General features: G+C 46.2%; 1 protein-coding gene across 6 annotated transcripts in view; it reads right to left on the reverse strand.

Annotated features, from left to right (window-relative positions):
• Window positions 1-21128, reverse strand: part of Fyn (FYN proto-oncogene, Src family tyrosine kinase) — a 197006-nt gene that overhangs the window by 159589 nt on the left and 16289 nt on the right. For all 6 annotated transcript variants that reach the window (XM_059272534.1, XM_059272531.1, XM_059272529.1 and 3 more), the window contains exon 2: window positions 11707-11746. Coding sequence is in view for 3 of the 6 variants with exons in the window: in XM_059272529.1 (XP_059128512.1) it covers window positions 11707-11746 (40 nt within the window). In the remaining 3 variants the exon portion in view is untranslated. The remainder of the gene's footprint in view (window positions 1-11706; window positions 11747-21128) is intronic.

Below are 21128 nucleotides of genomic sequence, written 5' to 3' on the forward strand. Positions count from 1 at the left end.
AAACACACGTCAGCACCTGACAACACCTGCTCCCCAGCCAGTACCCAACAGGTGCTGGCCAGGGAGAACCTGGTGAGGAGAGAATTGGGCATGTTGACTCCTAGCAAGATGAAATCCGCTCCCTCAAGGCAATGTGACTCCTGTACGTGAAGTAGCTCGTCACTGCTTCCCCAAGGATAATTTAAAACCCAAGTCCTCCTCTTCATTATCCCATGGTCACTCCATTCCTCAACAGGAAGTTGTACTTCACCAGATCCCAATGACCTCCCTTTCCTCTCCAGTGTTTAGTCAGTACTGCTTTCCACCTTCCCTCTAGACTTCCACTCCTCTTAAGTTACAGTTTCTTCACAGGCATGTCAAACGGAATAACCACGCTGTGGAAACAAATCTGGCATTATCCAGTCAAGTGGAGAGTGTCTGTACACAAGGACTCAGGGGTTCTTGAGCATTCTCTCACAGGGAAGCTGCAGCAGCACGCACACTCACGGATGTTCACAGCAGCACTGCTGAAGAACAGGAAAAAAGCGGAAATGACTACCCACTGACAGGAGAGGGATTCATACACCGAGGTGCATTCATACAATGGATACCATGCGGGACAGTAGGAAGATAAGTGAATGCCATGCATGGTACATGGATGGATCTTGAAAAAGGCAAATGGTACAAGAATGCCACTCAGTATGGTACTTAGGGAAACAAAACTTCATAGTAGGTTATTTGTGGAGAGTGACCCAAGGCCTTGGACATGCTAGGAGAGTACTCCAACCACCGAGCAACAACTCCAGCTCCAAATTAAAACTTTCAAAGAAACTATTTTCAGACCAAATGAGAGCTGGTGAGATGGTGGAGCGGGTAAGGGCCCTTGATGCAAACTGACAACCTGAGTTCTACGCCTGGTTCCCACATGATAGAAGGAGAGAGCTGACCTATAACCCCTGCATGTGCATGCGCACATACACAAAAATAAATAAATAATTTGTAAAGCAAATAAAGTCATCCAATTTTTATTCCTATTTGGCAGCCACATAAATCACCCAGCAACATCCATCAAAACTACTAGCTCCAGGTGGCTGGCTGTTACTTCTTCAAAATAGTTCACATCATCCGTATCACAACATGGGAACAGAGCGGCACATCTTCCTTTTCCTCCACCAATCCCAGAGACCATGCTGACCTGAAGCATGGCTGTGAAGAGGGGTCACCTGAGAAGTGAGGGAAGGCTGGTTTTGGGCAGAGGGACTGTGGGGCGCATGAAGCGGGAGCTGGAGAAAAAGACAGCTGGGACAGAGCACAGGGCTGGGCTGGCAATCTCCAGGAGGGAATCCTGAATGCCACAGGAAATGGTAGGAGACTGTGGAGTGTGGAGTGATCGAGGAGAAGGACTCGGAAGTCAGCAGGGACAAAGCTGGGACAGGGAAGGCTGCTGAAGAAAAGCTCCTGAGTGAACGACACTGTCAACCGTGATGGAGTGAGGAGACAGGCTGACAGGAAAAGCAGCAGAAATCTGCAATGAGCTGGGTCAAACCTGAACTGAATGAATGGGTGCTTGCGGCCTAAACATCAGGGGTAAAGACAGTTGCCTAAACTTTGCAAAAACAGGTGTAAGGTACTCACTGAATAATTGGGTTTTACCTTCCAGAGACAAAGAATGAGAAAAAGTTAGTTCCAACAGATAACAAATACTTTTTCCTAACAACACATTTTGCTCTGTTGGGTTTGAAATGATCATTTCCGAAGCTTTTTACTTCCCCAAAAACAACCTTACTCTGACACAGTTAAGATCTACAAAACATAGACACTTAATTGTATTTTTTCTTGGTCACTATAAAAACAGATTAATGCAAAAGTCACTATATTGACTAGTAGCCAATATTAATTACATCCAACTATGAGGAACTATAGTAAATACTACAGGTTTTTTGTTCTAGCAGTTGATGGGCTCTGACAGTTGACCCATGAGGCCTGCTGGACTAATAGCTCATAGTGGATCACCACCACAACAGCGAGTAACCTGCCATAGCCCGGGGCTATTCAAACCTTTTCCCATTATCAAATCTGTTTTCCTTATTTTCCACAAGCAACACCCGAATGTACATCCAGCTCTTTCACAAAGGAAAAAATGTGCTTCTCCCATCTGATAACAGTATAATCAGCAAAATGGCAGTTAATTAATTTTTCAAATTATTCTTTCTCCGGTCTACAAGGTCTACTTTTTATAATATTCTTCTAAAGATGAACAAAACCAGCCCCAGACAATGGTTCTGTTTGCTTGTTTTAAATGAATGTACCACTGGATCTTGACAGGCGGCAACGGAAGAAAAGCAGGCAGAAAGGAAGACTTCCTCCGGCCTGTTGTACAGATCTCCTACCCATCAAAGCTGGAAGCTAGCCAACCCCGGGCAGGCTCTGCCCAAGGACAGGGGAAGGGCAATCCGTGGCCCAGCTCTCACCTGGGGCTGGCTTACTTCTGTGTGCTGCAGTTCACCACTGCCTCTGAACACTCAACACGGCATCTGTGATCACCTGTCAGCTCTACCTGGTGTCAGTGCTGAGGGAGGGCTTATCAAGGCCCTGGATCTGCACACCATCATACCACCATCTCCCGCATCACTCCACCTTTAGTGCGACTCTGAGGCCATCTCACTTGTTTCAACTCTTACTGGAGGGACTATGCAGATGGGCAAACTGTTGACTCATCCTGTTAACGACTGTACACACAGAGATTCTCCCTTCTCTCTTTGCACGTTATATTCTGTCTATACCCAGCACTGAGTGGCATACTTCACTTCCACGAGGTAGCGATATTCACCTGGTAGGTATTCTCTACAGACTACACATACCATAAGGGCTAGTCTTTAGTAGAGGTGAGCCCTTAAAAGAAATACTGGCAGATGGGGGTGGAAACTGGTAAAGTGCTCATCTTGCAAGCATGAAGACTTACCTGCGTTTGACCTCCAGAACCCACATAAAAATGCCAGATGTGTTAGTACACTTGTAATCCCAGCACTGGGGAGGCAGAGATGGGGGAATCCCTGGGCTCCCTGGCCATTCAGTCTGGCCTGAGTGGTAAACTCCAGACCAATGAGAGACCTTATCTCAAAGAAGGTAGCCAGCATTTCTGAGGACGATGTCTGAAGTTGTTGTTTGGCCCTCCACATGTCTGTCTCTCTGTCTCTCTCTCTCTCCTCCCCTTCTCCCTTCCCTCCCTCTCCCTGTCTCTGCTTGCCACATCTGAGCACAGAAAGAAAACAGAACACTCCCCACCTGTGCTGGTGGGTTCTATGTCAGCTTGAGAGGGGTGAATCTCAACTGAGGAAATGCCTTTGTAGATCAGGCTGTAGGCAAGCCTGTAGGGCATGTTCTTAATTAGTGACTGAGGGGGAGGGCCCGGCCCACTGTGGGTGGTGCCACCCCTGGGTTGGTGGTCCTGGGTTTGCTAAGAAAGCAGGCTGGGCAAGCTACAAGGAACAAGCCAGTAAGCAGCACCCCTCACGGCCTTTGTCTCAGCCCTTGCCTCCAAGTTCCTGCCCTTTCTGAGTTCCTGTCCTGACTTCCTTCAATGATAAATAGTGCTGTGGAGGTCTAAGTCAAATAAGCCATTTCCTCCCCAAGTTGCTTAGGTCATGGTGTTCTGTTGCAGTAACAGAAACCCTAATTAAGAAACCACCTACCACCTAACACTTGAATATGTGACAGGAAAGAGGCTCACAATTTAATACCACAGACCCCGATGAAGGACCTCCCAGCACAGTGGCTAACCAAGAACCCCACCTCTCCCTTTTGACAGACGCAGGTCAGGGCATTGTCAAATGACTATTAGGTGCCAGATTATGGGCACAGTACACCTGGATGTCAGCAAAGCAGCAGTCCCTCAGAGGCCTAGCTAAGCATGATGGTAGATCCTGGAAAAGCAATGATTCAGCTCGGTCGGCTGAGGGGAGACTAGACGATTACACCCCAAGGCATCAACATCCCCAGAGAGCAACATTCTTGGGACAGCATTTGCACATTGTTCCTCAGTCAACATTTTCATCAAGTTGTCCTTAAAGAAATAACGAATAATAAATACACAGCTAAAAAGAAGGGGATAAAGTTAATTAGAAAAAAGAATAGATTTCAAAACATTTCAGCACGTTAAAATAATAGCCAAAGCTGATCCGGAAAACATACACAAGCACGTTTTTTAAAGAGCTAAATCTGCTTTTAACGTTAACAAGTCTTCGTGTAGGATGGTGTCATCGCCTGCCTCTCACCCTGCAATCTGCTCAGCTAGACAACTCACCTTGTTTACCAGCTCTGCCAGTGACTCCCTCCCAGGATTTGAGATGAGGATCTGGGCCAAGGACACTCAGAATGACATCGATTCTGTGGCTGTGACATCAGACTGGGGCTTCTTTTTACTTGTTAGGCTCAAGCTCCTACCTTGTTGCCTTTCTTTATTCAGTAGGTACCTAGACGGTCTTTGCATTAGCTTCAGGCCTATAGCCTCCTCTGGGCCCCATGACTTGCTCAGCCAGAGAATTCTGCTGCCAAACATCTGTCCATCTAGATGACACTTACTGAAGAGTCTCCCTCATGCCAAGCTTTACCACACTATTTAAACTGCCTCCTGTTCACTATGTTCTAGGACCATCCCTAGGAGCAGGGCCCACTGATCTATTCCTCCTCTGGATCCTAAGCTGATCACATCTGGCCATTGAGAGGGAACCAGATCTTCTAGCAGCAAGAAGAACAGAAACGCTTATGAAGGATTTTATTCCAACACCATGGTGTTCAGTGCAAACCGGAGGTGCTACCTAGTGATGAGTTACCATGGAGCTTGGCTCCCACTGGGTACCATTTGTAGAAAGATGCAGGTGATGAGATGACAGAGTACCCAAGAAGAAGGGACAGAAACAACAGGGACAGGCCACAGCCGAGGGACACGTCAAGCCACCAGAAGATGAAGAAGAGAAGAATGGGTTCTCCCCAGATCCTCTGGAGGTAGCCCGAGCCTGCTGACAACCTTGACATTGAACCTCTGGTCTCTAAAACCAATGTGTCTCAATGTGTCATTTCAAGCCACCAAGTCTGCAGTAATTTGTGACAACATCCACAACAAACAAAAAAGGTTTTTCACTTAAATAAAAATTGGTGGTGGGTTCAAAGTGGGCACTAACAACCTTCTTTAAGGCACACTACTGACTCTGTGTGCATTTTACGATTCCTAGCTCTGCTGCTAAGAAGAGTCTGAAGGCAGTGGCAAAGGCATCTCTAAAGCTGCCCCTTGTATGGATCTTGTACATATTTTATTAATAATCATTCCTTCACATGCAATTTCTGCAGACAGTAAGACTAGGCAAGACAGACAACCAAACATGCCAGCCTCTACCATGAAGCCCTGGCTGCAGCCAAACAAATCACACATGAGCTCACAGCTCTTGGGGAAGGTATCCATGTAAAAACAATGGACCCAAGAGACGAGGGCTTGCGATTCTCTGCTGTAAGGAGGGCAATATTTCCCCCACTGACTCCACATCCCACTCTATCCTCTGGAATGACCAATGCTACTGAGGTGGAGAACATAATAAAACGATCCCTTAGCAGCAGGAAGGGACGAATACCCCACAGGCTTCCCATACCTACTTACTGTAGCCTGAAGCATGCTATCCCCCCAAGTCACTCTCATGCTGTTCCAGGGGACCACCAAAGAGGACCAGGTCAGGTTTAAAGGGGCAGTTGAGGGATTTCTCATGGTTCCTGATTTAAAAAATACCATTACTATTTTTATTACCATAAATAAGGGAGAAAGTTCCTTTAAATTTAGTAAAGAGGAAATGAAAGATGAGCATAGCCCTGCCCGGTAAATTATATGGCTGTCTTCTGTGGACGTCAGTGCAGCCAGCAGAGTGGAAAGAGAAGAGTGACCAGGTCTGCGGGTGCTTTGGGGTCCGGCCACCTCCTAGGTGCCAGCCAGTCCCTGGGCCAATCATTTCTCTTCTGTGGAGCTTCACTTTCCTCACAGGCCAAATGGCACAACCAGGTATGACAATCCTGACCCGGGACAGAGGCCGACCCACTGCTGTTTGATAATGGTTCCAGAAGGAATAGACAAAATGTTCTCTGTCAGGACTAACAGCCCACCGCAAACTGTTCCTCTTTCCTTGAATTAGAATGGTGACATTTTATTTGTAGCTCTTCTCTTCCAATTATCGTCAGTATTTGCCTGGGTTTATAATGTCTAGAAAGAGGGATTGTTTATTATCTTGGAAAGTTTGCGCTGGCAGAGGGCATGTTTATTCTTCTTAGACAGTAGCACTTTTACAATCCAGAGATTTATGTAAGAGAATGTTGGTTGGTTATTATGGGTGATACATAACTACTATTTTTGGCCCAGGACTAAAAAGCATTGCTTTTGAGTCTAAAACAGAGCTCTATGCATGCTCCTTCATTCAAAACTTACTGTCTCCTTTTCCTCCAACTCAAAAAAGCCATTCTCTTTCCCTGACCCCCAGTCGGCAAGAGGGTGGGCTGTGTGAACTGTGATCTTCAGTGATACACTGAGGTGGGATCCGTCCCTAGCCCTACTGCTAGCAGAATGGGTCAATCCACCTGTGAGGGTGGGGTCAGAGGCAGGGAGAATGTAAGCAATCCTGGCATCCTACAGTTCCCGGGGCTGGGCATCCTTAAACGTGTGTCGGACGGCTAAAGGACATGCACACCTGCACACAGAACCTTCCCCTCTCCAATCCCCACCAGTGGGCAAGCAGGACAGGCCCTTCACTCCATCCAGGAAGTGATAGCCTCCTCAGAAGGCTGGGGACTATGCTGGAGAGCTCCTCTTCCCTCTCTCTCCCACCTCCCTAAAGCCACCACCACACACGGGGGGCAGGGGATGCACTCCAAACCATGCCCATTGGCACTGGAGGCAGACCTGCATGCCACCCCAAAACTAGCATTTTGGAACCTCTGGACAATCCAAATGAGCACTGCTGAGTATCAGAGCTCAGGAAATCTATGCTCAAACTGAAAAGATGTGCTAGCCTTTCACCCTGGACCAGCTGGGCAGCAAACACACACGCATGGCTCAAACCAGTGCGACTCCAGATGTAGTCTCCAATTTAAAAAACTTAACTATGTGGAACTAGACTATTTCTTTTCCCACAAGACTAGTAATAGTTTCACTGTAAAAACCCAGGGTTTTTCTCCCCCCCCCTTGGGAGTTAAGATTAAAACAAAGAAATATTGAAAATGGATCAGCTCTGGATGTGCAGACCAACATGTCTCACCAGGATCAAGGGAAGTAAGTCTCCAGCAGGCGAACTTCCTGTGTACTTTGCTTTTGGAGGGCACTCTTGCTTTGGAAGCCCATGGTGCCTGTCAGACAGGCACAGTCCTGTGGTCTCGAGTGCAGCTTCCTAGCTGTGGTGAATGGCTGGAAGAACAGCACAGAAGTCCTGACCTTCCTGAGATACAAAAGTGGCAGGGGCATCACTGTCATAGAAGGTGCTGGAAACAAACTTTAGAGACAAAGGCCATCCAGGGTACAAGGAAATCAATATGCTACCTGGGAAGCAGCTATGATTTGAAATAAGTTTTATTTTAATCAATCCATTTAAGTCAAGTTATAAGTTATTAAATAGAATGAACTGATTTAATCAGCTTTTTCAGAAGACAAATTTTCTATACTTAAAGAAGTAAATGTATAGAATCCACACTCAGGAGAGTATCCCCCAGACTGCTAGAAGAATCAGTGCAAACAATAAAACTACTCTGATATGTTCAATTTGCTCTCAAGACTTCTTTTATCTCTGAATTTGCTCTGATTGCCCAGATTACATTATTGTTAAGCCTTATCTATTCATTTGTCTGCTTGACACTTAGTACTTCTAGAAAGAAAGCCAAAAAGAATGGTTATCTTATCTCCGTAGAATGCTATCAACAAACACTATTTCCACAAATAAAATCCCTAGATGGGAAAGAGAAACCATTGTTTGTAGAATGTGTGATAGAATTGCTTTTAATATCTCACCATGTACCAAAATGGCTTCTGCTTCCTTTTGCTACCCTTTCATTTGGCTGTCATTCACTCATTTGGGCCTGCAGCTAACGTTTTTGAAGGGTCTACTATGACTAGACATTAAGCTTAGCACAGATCATGACTCTGTCTGACAAAGCCTTCAGTTCCCCAAGGAACAGCTCCCACAATAACTCCACAATTACAATGGCAGGTTTGAAAACACCCATAGCCATCAGCCATGAACTTGGGTGGGGGTGTCATGGGATAGCTCTTTGGGCACTGCTTTCTTACATCGTACTCATAAAATGTTCTAGAAGAAGGCACACAAATACATTGACTTAAATATTATATCCATTCCAAGGTAAAGTGCACTATGGGAAAAAGGTGGTTCTGGATGCAGACAGACCTCACTGAATTTCCTGATAAAATCACAGTACCTGGAACAGCTCACAGTGGGGGCCATGTCCCCATGGGTAGGCACTACTAGGTCAGTATAATATGCACAAAGCACACCATTCAATTAGCTACTGACATCAAGTAATTCAGAACTGATGTGGACTTGTGTGAGCGTTAGCATTTAAAATAAAGTTCACTTCCCATACAGAGTTCTGTCTGCACAAAATCCACAACTAGAAGAAACCAAAATGTCCATTTTCCAGACAAACACTATGATGCCAGTGGCGTTCCTCTGCTCACAGGGTTATCAGGAATCAGTTGTTTATAGAATGGAGGAACTCCTGTACCAGACTGACTTTGGCATGCATAAACATCGTCAAGAGGAAGAGCCGGTACACTGAGCTCATCACCCTGGAACAGTGACTGGGAAAGAGTCTGAATTAAGGTTCTGCAAAGGGTGAACTCTCTTAAGGCATTAAGTGATTTTAAGTCATTAGGTGCTTGACTGAGGGTACAGGCAGAGCCCTTTAGAGGCAGCTAGAATTCACTTTACCATCTAAGAAGTATTTCCTACCCCTGACTCAGCACCCTTTATTCTGTAATCCCCACAATGTGGTCAGTCAGACCTGCTCACCACATGGCTGGGTACTTGGGCTGCTGGCCACGTACTTGCAGGGGCAGCAAGCCAAGCCTAGTCTTCCAGGAGCCCCCTCTCCCTAGGAGACCTTACTGAGAATGCTGTAGCCCATGACCAACAGCCCTTTTCCCATTTTGGTACAATACCTACATCAAAAAGTTAAAAATACACATGGTTTGTGTTTCTAAATTCAAAACAAGGACGATTTTACTTAGTTCTAAAAGGGCGACAGGGAGGAGGAAGGGAACAGGAGGGAGGGAGTGTGTATGTGTGTGTGTGTGTGTGTGCGCGTGCTATGGGATGGTCTGTATGACAAATCTGTTGCTCTGATTGGTCAATAAATAAAACACTGATTGGCCAGTGGCCAGGCAGGAAGTATAGGCAGGACTAACAGAGAGGAGAATTGAGAGAACAGGAAGGCAGAGGGAGACACTGCCAGCTGCCGCCATGACAAACAGCATGTGAAGATGCCGGTAAGCCACGAGCCATGTGGCAAGGTATAGATTTATAGAAATTGATTAATTTAAGATTTAAGAACTAGATAGCTAGAAGCCTGAGCCATTAGGCCAAACAGTCTGTGTGTTTATTTTACAAGTGGGCTGTCGGACTGCCGGGGATTGGCGGGATCCGGAGAGAAAACTCTCCAGCTACGTGTGTGTGTGTGTGTGTGTGTGTGTGTGTGTGTGTGTGTGAGTGTGTGTGCACATGGACCATTGTTTGGCCTAGAACTCAGAGATCCACCTGCTTCTGCCTCTGCCTCCTAAGTGCTATGATTAAAGATGTAAAACTGTTCATCTGGGCCCACTTTAGTGGTGGGGAAAAATGAAGTTACAAGAGCAATAACTAGCCCAAGGTCTTACAGAGAGTTAAAAACTGAAACAAGGGTTAACTCCTTCACCCTTCACTTGACCCCACATACCAAGCCCTACTGTCTGCCTGGGATAAGGGGTCTAGAGTAACTTCCCTGTAGTTACTACCCACGGGGTCAAGTCCTGAGAGAGCAGGGTAATATCACACGTCTCCTGGGCAAGCCCTGAGGTGTCTTTGGGCACCCAAAGGTCCTGTCTGCTGTGAGCCTGGCCAGACTGATGAAGGTCACAGTGGACTGACCTTCCATAAGGGACAGTCATTTCAACTCCTGACACCAAGTGCACAGAGATTTCCAAATGGCGTCCTCTGTCTTGTCTCAACTAGAGACTTTCATTTCCCTAAGACCCTTGTATGTAAGAGCTGAAAAGCTCATGAACAAAGTAGATCACAGAAACAAATTCTGCAGCGGCCAGAGGCCTGCATAAGAGGGTCAGGATTGCTGTAGATCAATGTTTCAATGACTGCTCTAAGTCAGTTGTTCTCAACCTTCCTACCGCTGCGACCCTTTCAACAGTTCCTCATGTTGTGATGACCCCCAACTATAAAATTATTCTGTTGCTACTCTATAACTGTAACTTGCCCACTGTTGTGAACTGTAATATAAATACCTGGTATGCAACCCAAGGGGGCTGCAACCCACAGGTTGAGAACCACTGCTCTAGATCAATGTTTCAGATAATGCATTTCCTTAACTTAAAAGAAAAACACATCACCCAAATTCAAAGGGGCTCTAGGTCATGGAGAAGAACTTCCCCTGCACTGATAATCAAAATGAGAGCTAACTCTAGCTCACTTCTGATGATGATGATGATGGAGTGGCATTCCAAGGCACCAAGGTGAGGAATAAACTGAGACCTGATGAAAATTACACTCTGGGCAATGCGGCTGTGTGAAATGGACTCCCAAAGAATAGCCAGTATGACTTACATCTGGTCAAGAGAGAAGAGAATCCAGAATAGATCCAGCCACACTTGTATAAAGATTGAAGAGTGGTTGCTCACACAGCCCACTGGATAGCTCGCCCTTTCTAGGCTTCCAGAACTGCTCCAGTGCAGCACCATCACAGGGTGACATAATGACCTATGCAGGTCTCTGTCACTATATAATAGCTAACACCCAGTGGGGGCGCATGCATACACACACACACACACACACACACACACACACGCACACACGCACACACGCACATACGCACATACGCACGCACGCACGTTAACCAAATGAAAGAATGACCTATTACACAGTGGCCATAACTCAAAGTTACAACCGGGGCATAGTAAGCATTAGCCATTTGCATGTAGAGGAAAAGTGACAAGGAACGGGCTAACAGGGAGGGCCCCTAACTAGTCTAAAGACAGAGCACTGTCCATCCTGGAAAGGCTGGACACACAGCTGGACCACAGCTGTTCCATTTTACTTAGGGAGAGGAGACCTAACTTGGAGCTAAAACATCTGTTTTGATCTCCAGACTGAAGTGAACTACGGTTTTCTTCATATTTTGTATGCCAATTTTTATCTACAAGTCAACTTCTATCTTAAAAACCTATGGAGCTCAGTGGGGCATGCCTATAATCCTAGCACTTGGAGGTAAAGGTGGGAGAGTCATGAGTTCAAGGTCACTCCCAGGTACACCCTCAGGAGTTGAAGGCCTCCATGGGCTACCTGAGACCATGTCTCAAAATAAATAAATAAATACAAGCAAATACAACCATCCGTATGGTTCAATTGCAATTACAGGGTCCCACTGAGAACAGCTTTCTAATTCACGAGGCACTTGCCTTCAGCACAGAACTTGTCAACTTACTTTTTCCACGTCTAGATCAGCATCCTGTTCTTTCCAAACACTGCAGAAGAAAAAGAAAGACGAACATTAGAAAGAAGAACATTAAAACAGAACCAAATACTTTCTATACGTGAACCACCACAAAGCACCACCACACAGTTCCCATTTGTTGAAGACAAACTGTCCACAAACTGTCCACAAGTGTCTTCATTCACAAAATTGCTACGGTTACCACAGACACCTGCCTGTAACTGCAAAGTCTGCCACCAAAGGAAAGCAGCATCAGATCTTAGTTTCTAGGGACAGGAAGGGTAAAGGATAGAAACCATGAATGTACAACCATAAGCTCGTGCACACACACATCGCTCCGCAGAGTCTCGACAAGTCATCTTGGGGCACATGGGGAATGAGTATTTCAGCTCAGTGAGATGGCTCACACCCGCCATCAAAGCACTCAGGAGGCTGAATCAGTGATCAGCCTGGGTCAAGGGAAAGTCTGGCTACAGAATGAGATCCTAATTCAAAGGAAAAGAAAAACCAAACTAAATCTCTCTCCAGGCCTCAGCCCAAATTTCCTCAATTCTCCTGCTTTGTCAAACTAGAGTGTCTTTTCCTTCTGGAGACACAGTCTCACTCTCTTGTGTAAGCTGGCACTGAACTCAAGATCCTCCTGCTCAGCCCACCACGCACAGAGACTGCAGGCCTGGCCACAAAACCTGCTCTTTGCAATGGCCTGTTTCCCGAAAGCCAGAGCCTCCTTCTGCAGGTTCACTAACTCAGCCTCTACCAACCAGTCTATGGCATGCTAGCCCCAAGATGCCCTCAGGACCTGGTGCCACCACAAGCCTGGGTGCTGATTCTGATGATGCCCATGCCCACTTTACATTCCCCTTTGCAGTTTGAGGGGTGTGACAGGAGACCTCCAGCTTGTGTGTAACTGCCTACAACCTGTCAGTATTATGGTGCATGGCTTGCTACTTGCTTTTAGCTGTTTGAATAAAAGTTCTGTTTTAGTAAAATATCTTAAAAGAACAATTAAAATGGTTGAAGGATTTATGCTAAATGTGTGAAGTCTGAGTTGAGGAATCAGAAGCAGAGAGGAGCAGAAACATTTTTTTTTTTCTATCTCTATCTTAGTAGTGGCACTCATGCTTTTGCAGTACGGTTTTTACCATCTTTCTTCCTGGTCCATGGTTTAAAATGCCCCCTGTAGTAAATTACTACTCCCATCAAAAGCATCCCCTCCCACGTGTACCCAACAAAACTTTTGTACCATCTGAGAGGGTGCATAAATTACAGGAGCATCGCTGTTTCGTTAATCAAAGATGACTCTGACCATGGGGAAAGAATTAGAAACTCATATACTGTTCTCTGCAGTGGGCACTGAAACCATGGACTCACGGCAGACAAGCAGGAGACCCACCATGGAGGCCCATCTCTGTGGCTGCTGAGCCACGCTGTCCTGCCCAAACCATGAAGGAGCCACAGTCTATGGCCTCTCTGGTGGTTAGCCCATTGGGGGTCGACACCGCTGTGCTGTAGCACTGTGATTCTCTCTACCCAGGAACTTTAACTTAGCTCCTGATAATCAGAGAAGGGTAATTCAGTGACACTAGGACGTCTGACTAAAGGCAACATTTCTGTGAAACGCTGGCTTCCTCCGAACACTTCCAGAGGTTAGGCGAGTTGCTCTGACTTAAAGATCACAACAGAGAGTTTTCTATTTTCAAGGGAATGGCTCCTTCCACTGATATAGATCCCTTCAAGAGTCCTCACCCTTTTCTAGCATAGGAAGGGAATTTAATATGCTCCCCTCTTTGTGCGCACATACCGCAAAACTGCACAACACCGGATGTCCAATCCATACAGACTGTGAAGCAATTCACCTTCCCTGCACAACTTCCCTCCAGCAACTGGTACCAACGGGAAAGCTCGAAGCCCACTGGAGCTGGAGCTGCTGGTTCACTACTGCACAGTCTTCTCCATCCATCCATACACACATACAGCACCATCCAATTTCTTTTTCAGGCTTATTAAACAGATGGTTAACTAACAAAGAGTTTATGAATCTACAGCCATAAACCCAAAGGGGGATGCCACAGTTTTGACTTCAAAGCCTCCCAAGCAAGACAGCTTGGCATAGTGTTAGGCTTCATCAGCTACCTTGTTTCAAGGAGAACATAGATGGATAAAACAAATGTAGACGAAAAATTTACATGGCAGCCCCATCTAGAATGAAGAGAGGCATTTGCCTCTAAAACCACATACAGTTTTTCTTCAAAGCTATTATTTTTGAAAGTTAGAATATAGAAAGTAGCTATAATGTTTAAGTAAAACGGAAACATTTTACCTGCTTTTCTAAGATCATTAAAAAACTAGCCAACTTCCCTGATTTAACTATATCCAAGTCTGACTGTAGGAAATCCAAGTTTTAGGTTTCCAGGCTTAAGACAAAGGAAATCTCTCCAACTCCCTGTGTGTGCACGCAGACAGAGATATGCAGTGACGGAGTAACTGATGAAACTGTCCTTGTTCACACGTTATAAATAGTTGCTGCATGTTCAGTTGTGGGCTTTGGGACAGTAGGATACTCTCCCCGCTTCTATTCTTTGCTGTGGTAGTCCTGATGTTTCAGATCACAGACCTAACTAAAGTGATCCTGACACTCTCATGGAAAAGACTGATCATAATACCCAAATATGTGGTCTATTGCAGGACTGGAGACCAAAGGACAAACCTACCATAGCAGCTGTACAGCCAACCGCTTAGATCATGGAACCCTCCAGCCTTGGGGGTTATACGTAACTGTAACAGTGAAACCAAAATCCGGCGTGTGACTCCAGCACTAAGGAGGGGAGGTGGGGGGACTGGGAGTTTAAGCTCACCCTTGGCTTCCCAGTGAATTGGAGGCCAGCATGGGCTACTTGAGTCCTCATCTTTAAAAACATAAATAAAGAGCAACGAAATGAATACCAAGAGTTACCAACTTTGAAGTCTCTCAACATAGCCATCTTCCAGCTTCTGCTGACCCAGAGCTTCCCTTTGCCCAGGGACATCACACCAGAACCTTGCAACAGGTACTCACAGAATTAGCAGCGCACAGTCGAAGAAACACAGTATTGGTAACTGCTTGGGAGTTCTCCAGAGTAGAGAGGCTGACTGACAGCAGGGTGGAGGACAGAAGGTGGGAAACTGAGGGACAGACCAGGCTGTGAGGGAAGGTGTAGGCCAGGCTGAGAAGTCTAGAGTTAGGAGCACACTTCTGCTCCAGAGTGTTGTGTCCTCCCCTGTCCCAGGAGATGGCAGAGAAAGAGATGCAGCCGCAGGCTTTACTAGCGCTGGGTGAACGCTGTTCCTCCCACCTCACCCAGCTTGTGGGGTGAGTGTAATTTTCTACTAGTCAGTTTGCAATCATCTGTGAGTTTTCCTTTGCCCGCACTTCTATGCAGAACCAACTTTCCCCTCTGCCGAGCTCTTACTACACTTTATCATGTCTTCCTGCTGGACTGGCCGCTCAGGGAAGTAGTGAGCCCTATGCCTGAAGCACACAGGTGCTGGTGTGCCACCCATGAGATGGATGAGAGCAGCAGTGAACAGGGCAGGGACAGAGTGCCTAATGACCTGACCGCACTCCTTCCTGTAGGAAGAGTGGGGTGTGCGCGTGTGCGTGCACGTGCGTGCGTGCGTGCGTGCGTGTGTGTGTTGGATGGGGGGGTGGGCAAAGTGTATAGAGAACATACTCCCCTGCAAACTCAACCTACAATCAACCGGAAGACCATTTACCTCTTTAAACTTAGTCCTGAGGGCTTCTTTTTAAAATAAATGGCACACATAAATTTTGCCTCTTCTTCATGAATCACTTCTTGGTGATTCTTTTCATTTTTAAAAAGTGAATAAACTCAACACTATGCTCTAAAATATATGAGTAACAAAGAAAAGAAAAAAGAAAAAAAAGGTAATTAGGAGGAGATCAAGGAGGCTAAAGAGATGGTCCAGTGGATAAGGATACCATGTGAAGCGGGAAGACCTGTATTCAAATCCCAGGCACCCACACGAAGGCCAGGCAGGCCCAGCTACCTGTAATCCCAGCACTGAAAGGAGGGGAACGGATGATCCTAGGACAACAGAAACACTGAAGTGAGAGATTCTGTCCCCCACCCAAAAACTGGAAAGTGACAGGGGAAGACACCCAGCATCCTCCTCTGACCTCTTCACACACACACACACACACACACACACACACACACACACACACACACACACAGTGACTGAGTCACTGAAATTCTCCCAACTACTGCCATAATCCTATCTTCTAGGTGATGAAGGAGATTTAAGGGCCACGAGAAATTCAAGACTTAAGGCATTATTTGGGTGACTTTTTAAACAGGAGACTGGGGGATAAAGGAGGTGAGCTTTTCCCCCATCATGGTGTCTTCTTCACTCCACTTTCAGCCCTTTTCACTACCTGCAAAAGGTTTACAACATTCACTGACCTGTCAAAACCATCTACACAGTACTGGACACACAGTCCTGTCTGAATGGCTCCTTTCTGCTCCAGTGATCACAGCTCTATTCAGTCACAACCAAAGTGGGACCTCAGAGCTGTACGTGCTGTGATGTCAGTGGCAACAGAGGATAAAACAGCCATTTGATAGCAACTTGGATATCAAGCCTGTCAACGGGGACAAGTGTTCCTTCGGCTATTCTTAACTCAAAATCCAAAGCACAAAACAAGACCAGGCAGGGCCAGACTCCGCTGTAATCCCACAGAAAGCTGAGGGACAGACAACACACACAAGCTCCTCAATGCTCTCCAGTGCAGGGTGGCCCTGGCTCCCTGCCGGGGGACCAGGAACAGGCCCACTTTGACAGTGGGCTCCCCAAGGCCTGTGCAGCTGCAGACAGACACGCAGTGTCTGGAGCCATCCACGTTCGTGGCCTTGATTGCCTGTGTGCCCAACAGCTGGATCAGGCCCCAGAGACAAGTCCCAGCTCAGACAAGGCCCTTTATTGCAAGGTTTCCCTCAGCACCCCGCTTCCCTAGGAAAAATGACTTTCCTCCAACCATTCATTCTAGCTCCAGCCTAGCTCCTTCTCCTAGGCTGTGCTAGACACACAGAAGGTTAAATCTGATGCCGACTGCTGCCTCTTCTCCAGACATCCCCACTCCAGTCCAAGCCCAGATAAGCGTATGTCTAAATGGTGACTCGGGCAGTGACAGAGTTGGAGCATAATGAGATGGCACACTGGCATCAGGGGAAGACCCTAGTCTGTCATGGAGGCAAAGGTGGCTGGGGATGCCTTGAGTCTCTCATGCATGGAGTAGGACAAAGGATTCAGGCAATGCTGTGTGTGCTCACATAATCTCTGCTTACATAAATAATATTCACTATGCCTCCTTAAAAAGGTAATATACACCCACTGAAAATTTTGTGAAATACTGAAATTGGGGGCTGTTAGATGGCTTAGTTGGTGGAATACTCCCTTTACGAGCACAAAGACCTGAGTTTAACCCCCAGACCCCACACTAAACAAACAGCTGGGTATGGTGGCCATGCTTGAACTCCCATAGCTGGCTAGGGAGAGAAAGCTAACACCTCACTGTCCAGGCACTGTCCAGTACTCTTTTGGGAGTACTAAGCTAATGAAAAGGGGGTGGTCAATACTTCTGTGATGACAGCTGAGGCTACAGATGGGCGCGCGCGCGCGTGCACGCGCACACACACACACACACACACACACACACACACACACACACACGGGACCCATGTTATACTGGAGTTTTTTCTTCCCAGCCAGTTTTCCTGTGCATATGCAAATATAACATTTATTGCTAACACCTTCATCCTGCACACCACAATGGGAAGCACACATGTTTTCCGACAAAGGGAACCAGTACGAGAAGTACACCAAATAATAACAATGTACTCAAATACCATCAACTGTGGGGTGAATTTCAATTAGGAAGAAGCAAAATGTAGTCTATACTGTCTAATGATGCCTCTCACCTCTGACCTATCAAGTGCACTCTAAAATAGAAATGTCTGGTCCATAGCCAGGGAGAAAGCTGCTGGCTGGGAAACAAAAGTTCTAGCCCTAGCCCTGCTATTTATGGGCTCTGTGATTGGGCATGTGGGTACAGCAAGGGTCGCACACTAAAACCCACAGGGCCAGGCAGGTATAAATATGCAAGGCAGGTGAGATGAGGCTGGTCAGTCATACACTGCCCTGCCCGGAGACACTGCTAGACAGTTTTTAAATCTCAGTTTTTATGTAAAACTGCCATTTATGATTCTATGTGTTAAAAATGTAATGTCTACATCACAAGGACTATGGCTCAGTTTCTCTTTCTGTTGGACAGGAATTTGAGTGACACCTGCTCATCCATGGAGATTTATTAAGAACATAAAAGATGCTTGTACAGTCATATACCAGAATAGCCCAAATACACTCTATGAGCATGGAGAAGAGAGACACAATCCCTCCTATCTACTTAAAATCCAGGATCAACATACACAGGACCGGATGTTTAGTAGAAACGTTTGAAAGTAGGCTTGTGCGCACTGGCTTCCAAATTTAAAATCCTCAGAGGATGAATGTGGCCAACTGGTGATTTGGGAGCAGTGTGGAGAGACAAGCCTGTCTGCAAGGCTCTGCTAACAAATGCATGTTAATTGGTGGCCACATTAAAGCAAGCACACACACAAACCCAAGTACTGACCGGAGGAATGGTGTCAGCAAAATACCAGATTGTGCTGGATGCAGCAAAAACTGTTAGTATATTAATAAGTCAAGAGCTAATCACAGGTTTTCCTGAACAGGTCAGGAAACACACACACACACACACACACACACCTCTACTACAACACACACTGCCCTACATTTTACACTGTGCCAGTTCTGTATCTGTCCCTTTTAGCCTACTTCTATCACAGTCTCTCTTTGCTAAAATACATTAGTTACTATGGAAACGATGTCATAGTGTGTAAAGCCATTTACTGTCCTTGGAAAGGCATTCATGATAAAACTGAACAGTGGCATGCTTAAAAAAGAGAAGCAACAGAAAACACTTGTTCAAAAGCACAGTCTCAAAACTGTAGCTTCAAAGTACCCTTTACCCCAGTGTCCTATGTCCCCAGCAGCTTTCACATGCCACCCCCATCACCCAGGGGAGCACCCCGTCAAGTTATATAGGCCACATGTGCTTAAAACAAAGTCTCTCATCTGCTGCTGTTGCAAACAATTAGCTCCCTTTAGTTCACACTTTCTTCCAAGAGGTGGAGAAGGGCTGGAAGATGGCAGAAGCAGAGGGAGGCATCGCCTCAGGATGGTCCAGACACATCCTGCTCTCTTAACTGTCTCTGGAGATAGAAATAACACTAGAAACTTGGAGATGGGGACCTGAATTTCCTTACCAGCATAGGCATGAAATAAGTGCCTTCAATTTTCGCTTCTAATATCAAGTCAAGCTTACCACATTAAAACAATGTACAGGAACAAGTGTGCATGGTGGCACACACTTGCAACCCCGCACTTCAGAAGTGGAGACTGGAGGATCTTGAGTCCTGGGCCAACCTGGGATACATGGTAAGACCCAGACACAATTTTTTTTTTTCCATTTTTCAGTGTAGTTTTGCTATACCTTCTGAAATTTCCCCACCACAACCACACCAAGAGAAACCAGAAATCTCAGATTTTGTGTATAATTACTCTATTTAAAAGCATAAGTCTGTATTTTTTAAATGAACTATGGACATTGTAAGTTCTATGCCTCTAGATATGTATAAACATATATATGTGAACACATGCACAACCTTAGCAAGACTCGTATGTGAGTTACACAGACAAAGAAAACCACAGGTATGTGGGGGGGGGGGGGTTTGCACACAGCCATTCTACATTCTATCATGGAAGACACTGAGGGCAAAGACATGGCCGTGACAGACTTTAAAAGCTCACTCTGCCCTTGCAGAAGTTAGACTGGATGGCAGAGTAGAAAAAGGCAGAACACAGCTGTGGGAATATCGCACAGTCAGTGACAGAGGAAGGTGGGAAGCAGGCGGGAACCGCTGCATCTGACTGGGTGACTGTCCCGCAGGGCAACCATCTACCCACACTGTTCCAGTCAGTGTCACTGGAGCCCCGCCCCCTCGGGCCTGGGCTTTGTAATTGGGTTACACTCATGCTCTTCTGATACAGACCTGCCCACCAGTGAGACAAACAGTACAGTGAAGGGAATTTTACCTCAACACTGACAATCCATCTTGTTCCTGTTCTTTCCAATCATGGCACAAGGAATATCTTCCTTTCAATGACAACGTGAGGGTTGTTCACCACGGACTCACAAGAGTGCCTTGGACAGAGAAACTCAGGTTGTCTAACTCCATCCAGTCTTGACTAGCAGTGAAACAAGCTTCCATACCGCTGCTCCTGTCAGACAGAGATGTCCCTGAGCCACACCATGCTGAGCCGGAGATGCACAGAACCCTAGCTGGGAGAGTTCAGAGCAAACACAAACCATAACCAGGTGGACACTAAGTATCTGCAGGAAACAGACCAGCTAGGAGAGTTCAGAGCAAGCACAAACCAGAACCAGGTGAACACTAAGTAGCTGCAGGAAACAGACCTACTTGCTGTGGGATGTTCTGTATGGCAAATGTGTTGCTGATTGGTCAATAAAACACTGATTGGCCGTTGGCTAGGCAGGAAGTATAGGCGGGACAAGGAGGAGAATAAAGCTGGGAAGTGGAAGGCTGAGTCAGGGAGACACTGCCAGCCGCCGCCATGGCTAGCAGCATGTGAAGATGCCGGTAAGCCACGAGCCACGTGGCAAGGTATAGATTTATAGAAATGGATTAATTTAAGCTGTAGGAACAGTTAGCAAGAAGCCTGGTACGGCCATACAGTTTGTAAGCAATGTAAGTCTCTGTGTTTACTTGGTTGGGTCTGAGCGGCTGTGGGACTGGTGGGTGACAGAGATTTGTCCTGACTGTGGGCCAGGCAGGAAAACTCTAGCTACACCTACTATGGAGCTCTTAGGAACCAGCCTCTCTCAATACAGTAGCTATGCCATTTACTGAATGGTTGTGCTTTTTAGACTCTTCCAGTATCTTCTCTGGCCACAGTGAGGCAAAAGGAGAAGAAAATGCAAGTTTAACTTTTAAAATTAAGTACTGCATTTCTGATTTTCTTTTTCATGCTAGTCAAACTCTACTACTGAGCTACATACCCATCCCCAAATCTTGTTTTTCAACAAAGTTGAAAACAAACGTGAATGAGCACAAAATGCGTGTTGAAATTTACTGTCCACCATGGGAGACACAGGGTAACATCCCCAACTGAAGTCACACATCACAAACGCGCTACAGAAGCATCACACACTACTTCATATGGCCACAGCTACTGTATTAAGACTGCTGGTGGCAACACCTCAATCATGTGCC

The sequence above is a fragment of the Peromyscus eremicus genome, chromosome 8b (assembly GCF_949786415.1).
Source record: "Peromyscus eremicus chromosome 8b, PerEre_H2_v1, whole genome shotgun sequence".
NCBI classification, from domain to species: domain Eukaryota; kingdom Metazoa; phylum Chordata; class Mammalia; order Rodentia; family Cricetidae; genus Peromyscus; species Peromyscus eremicus.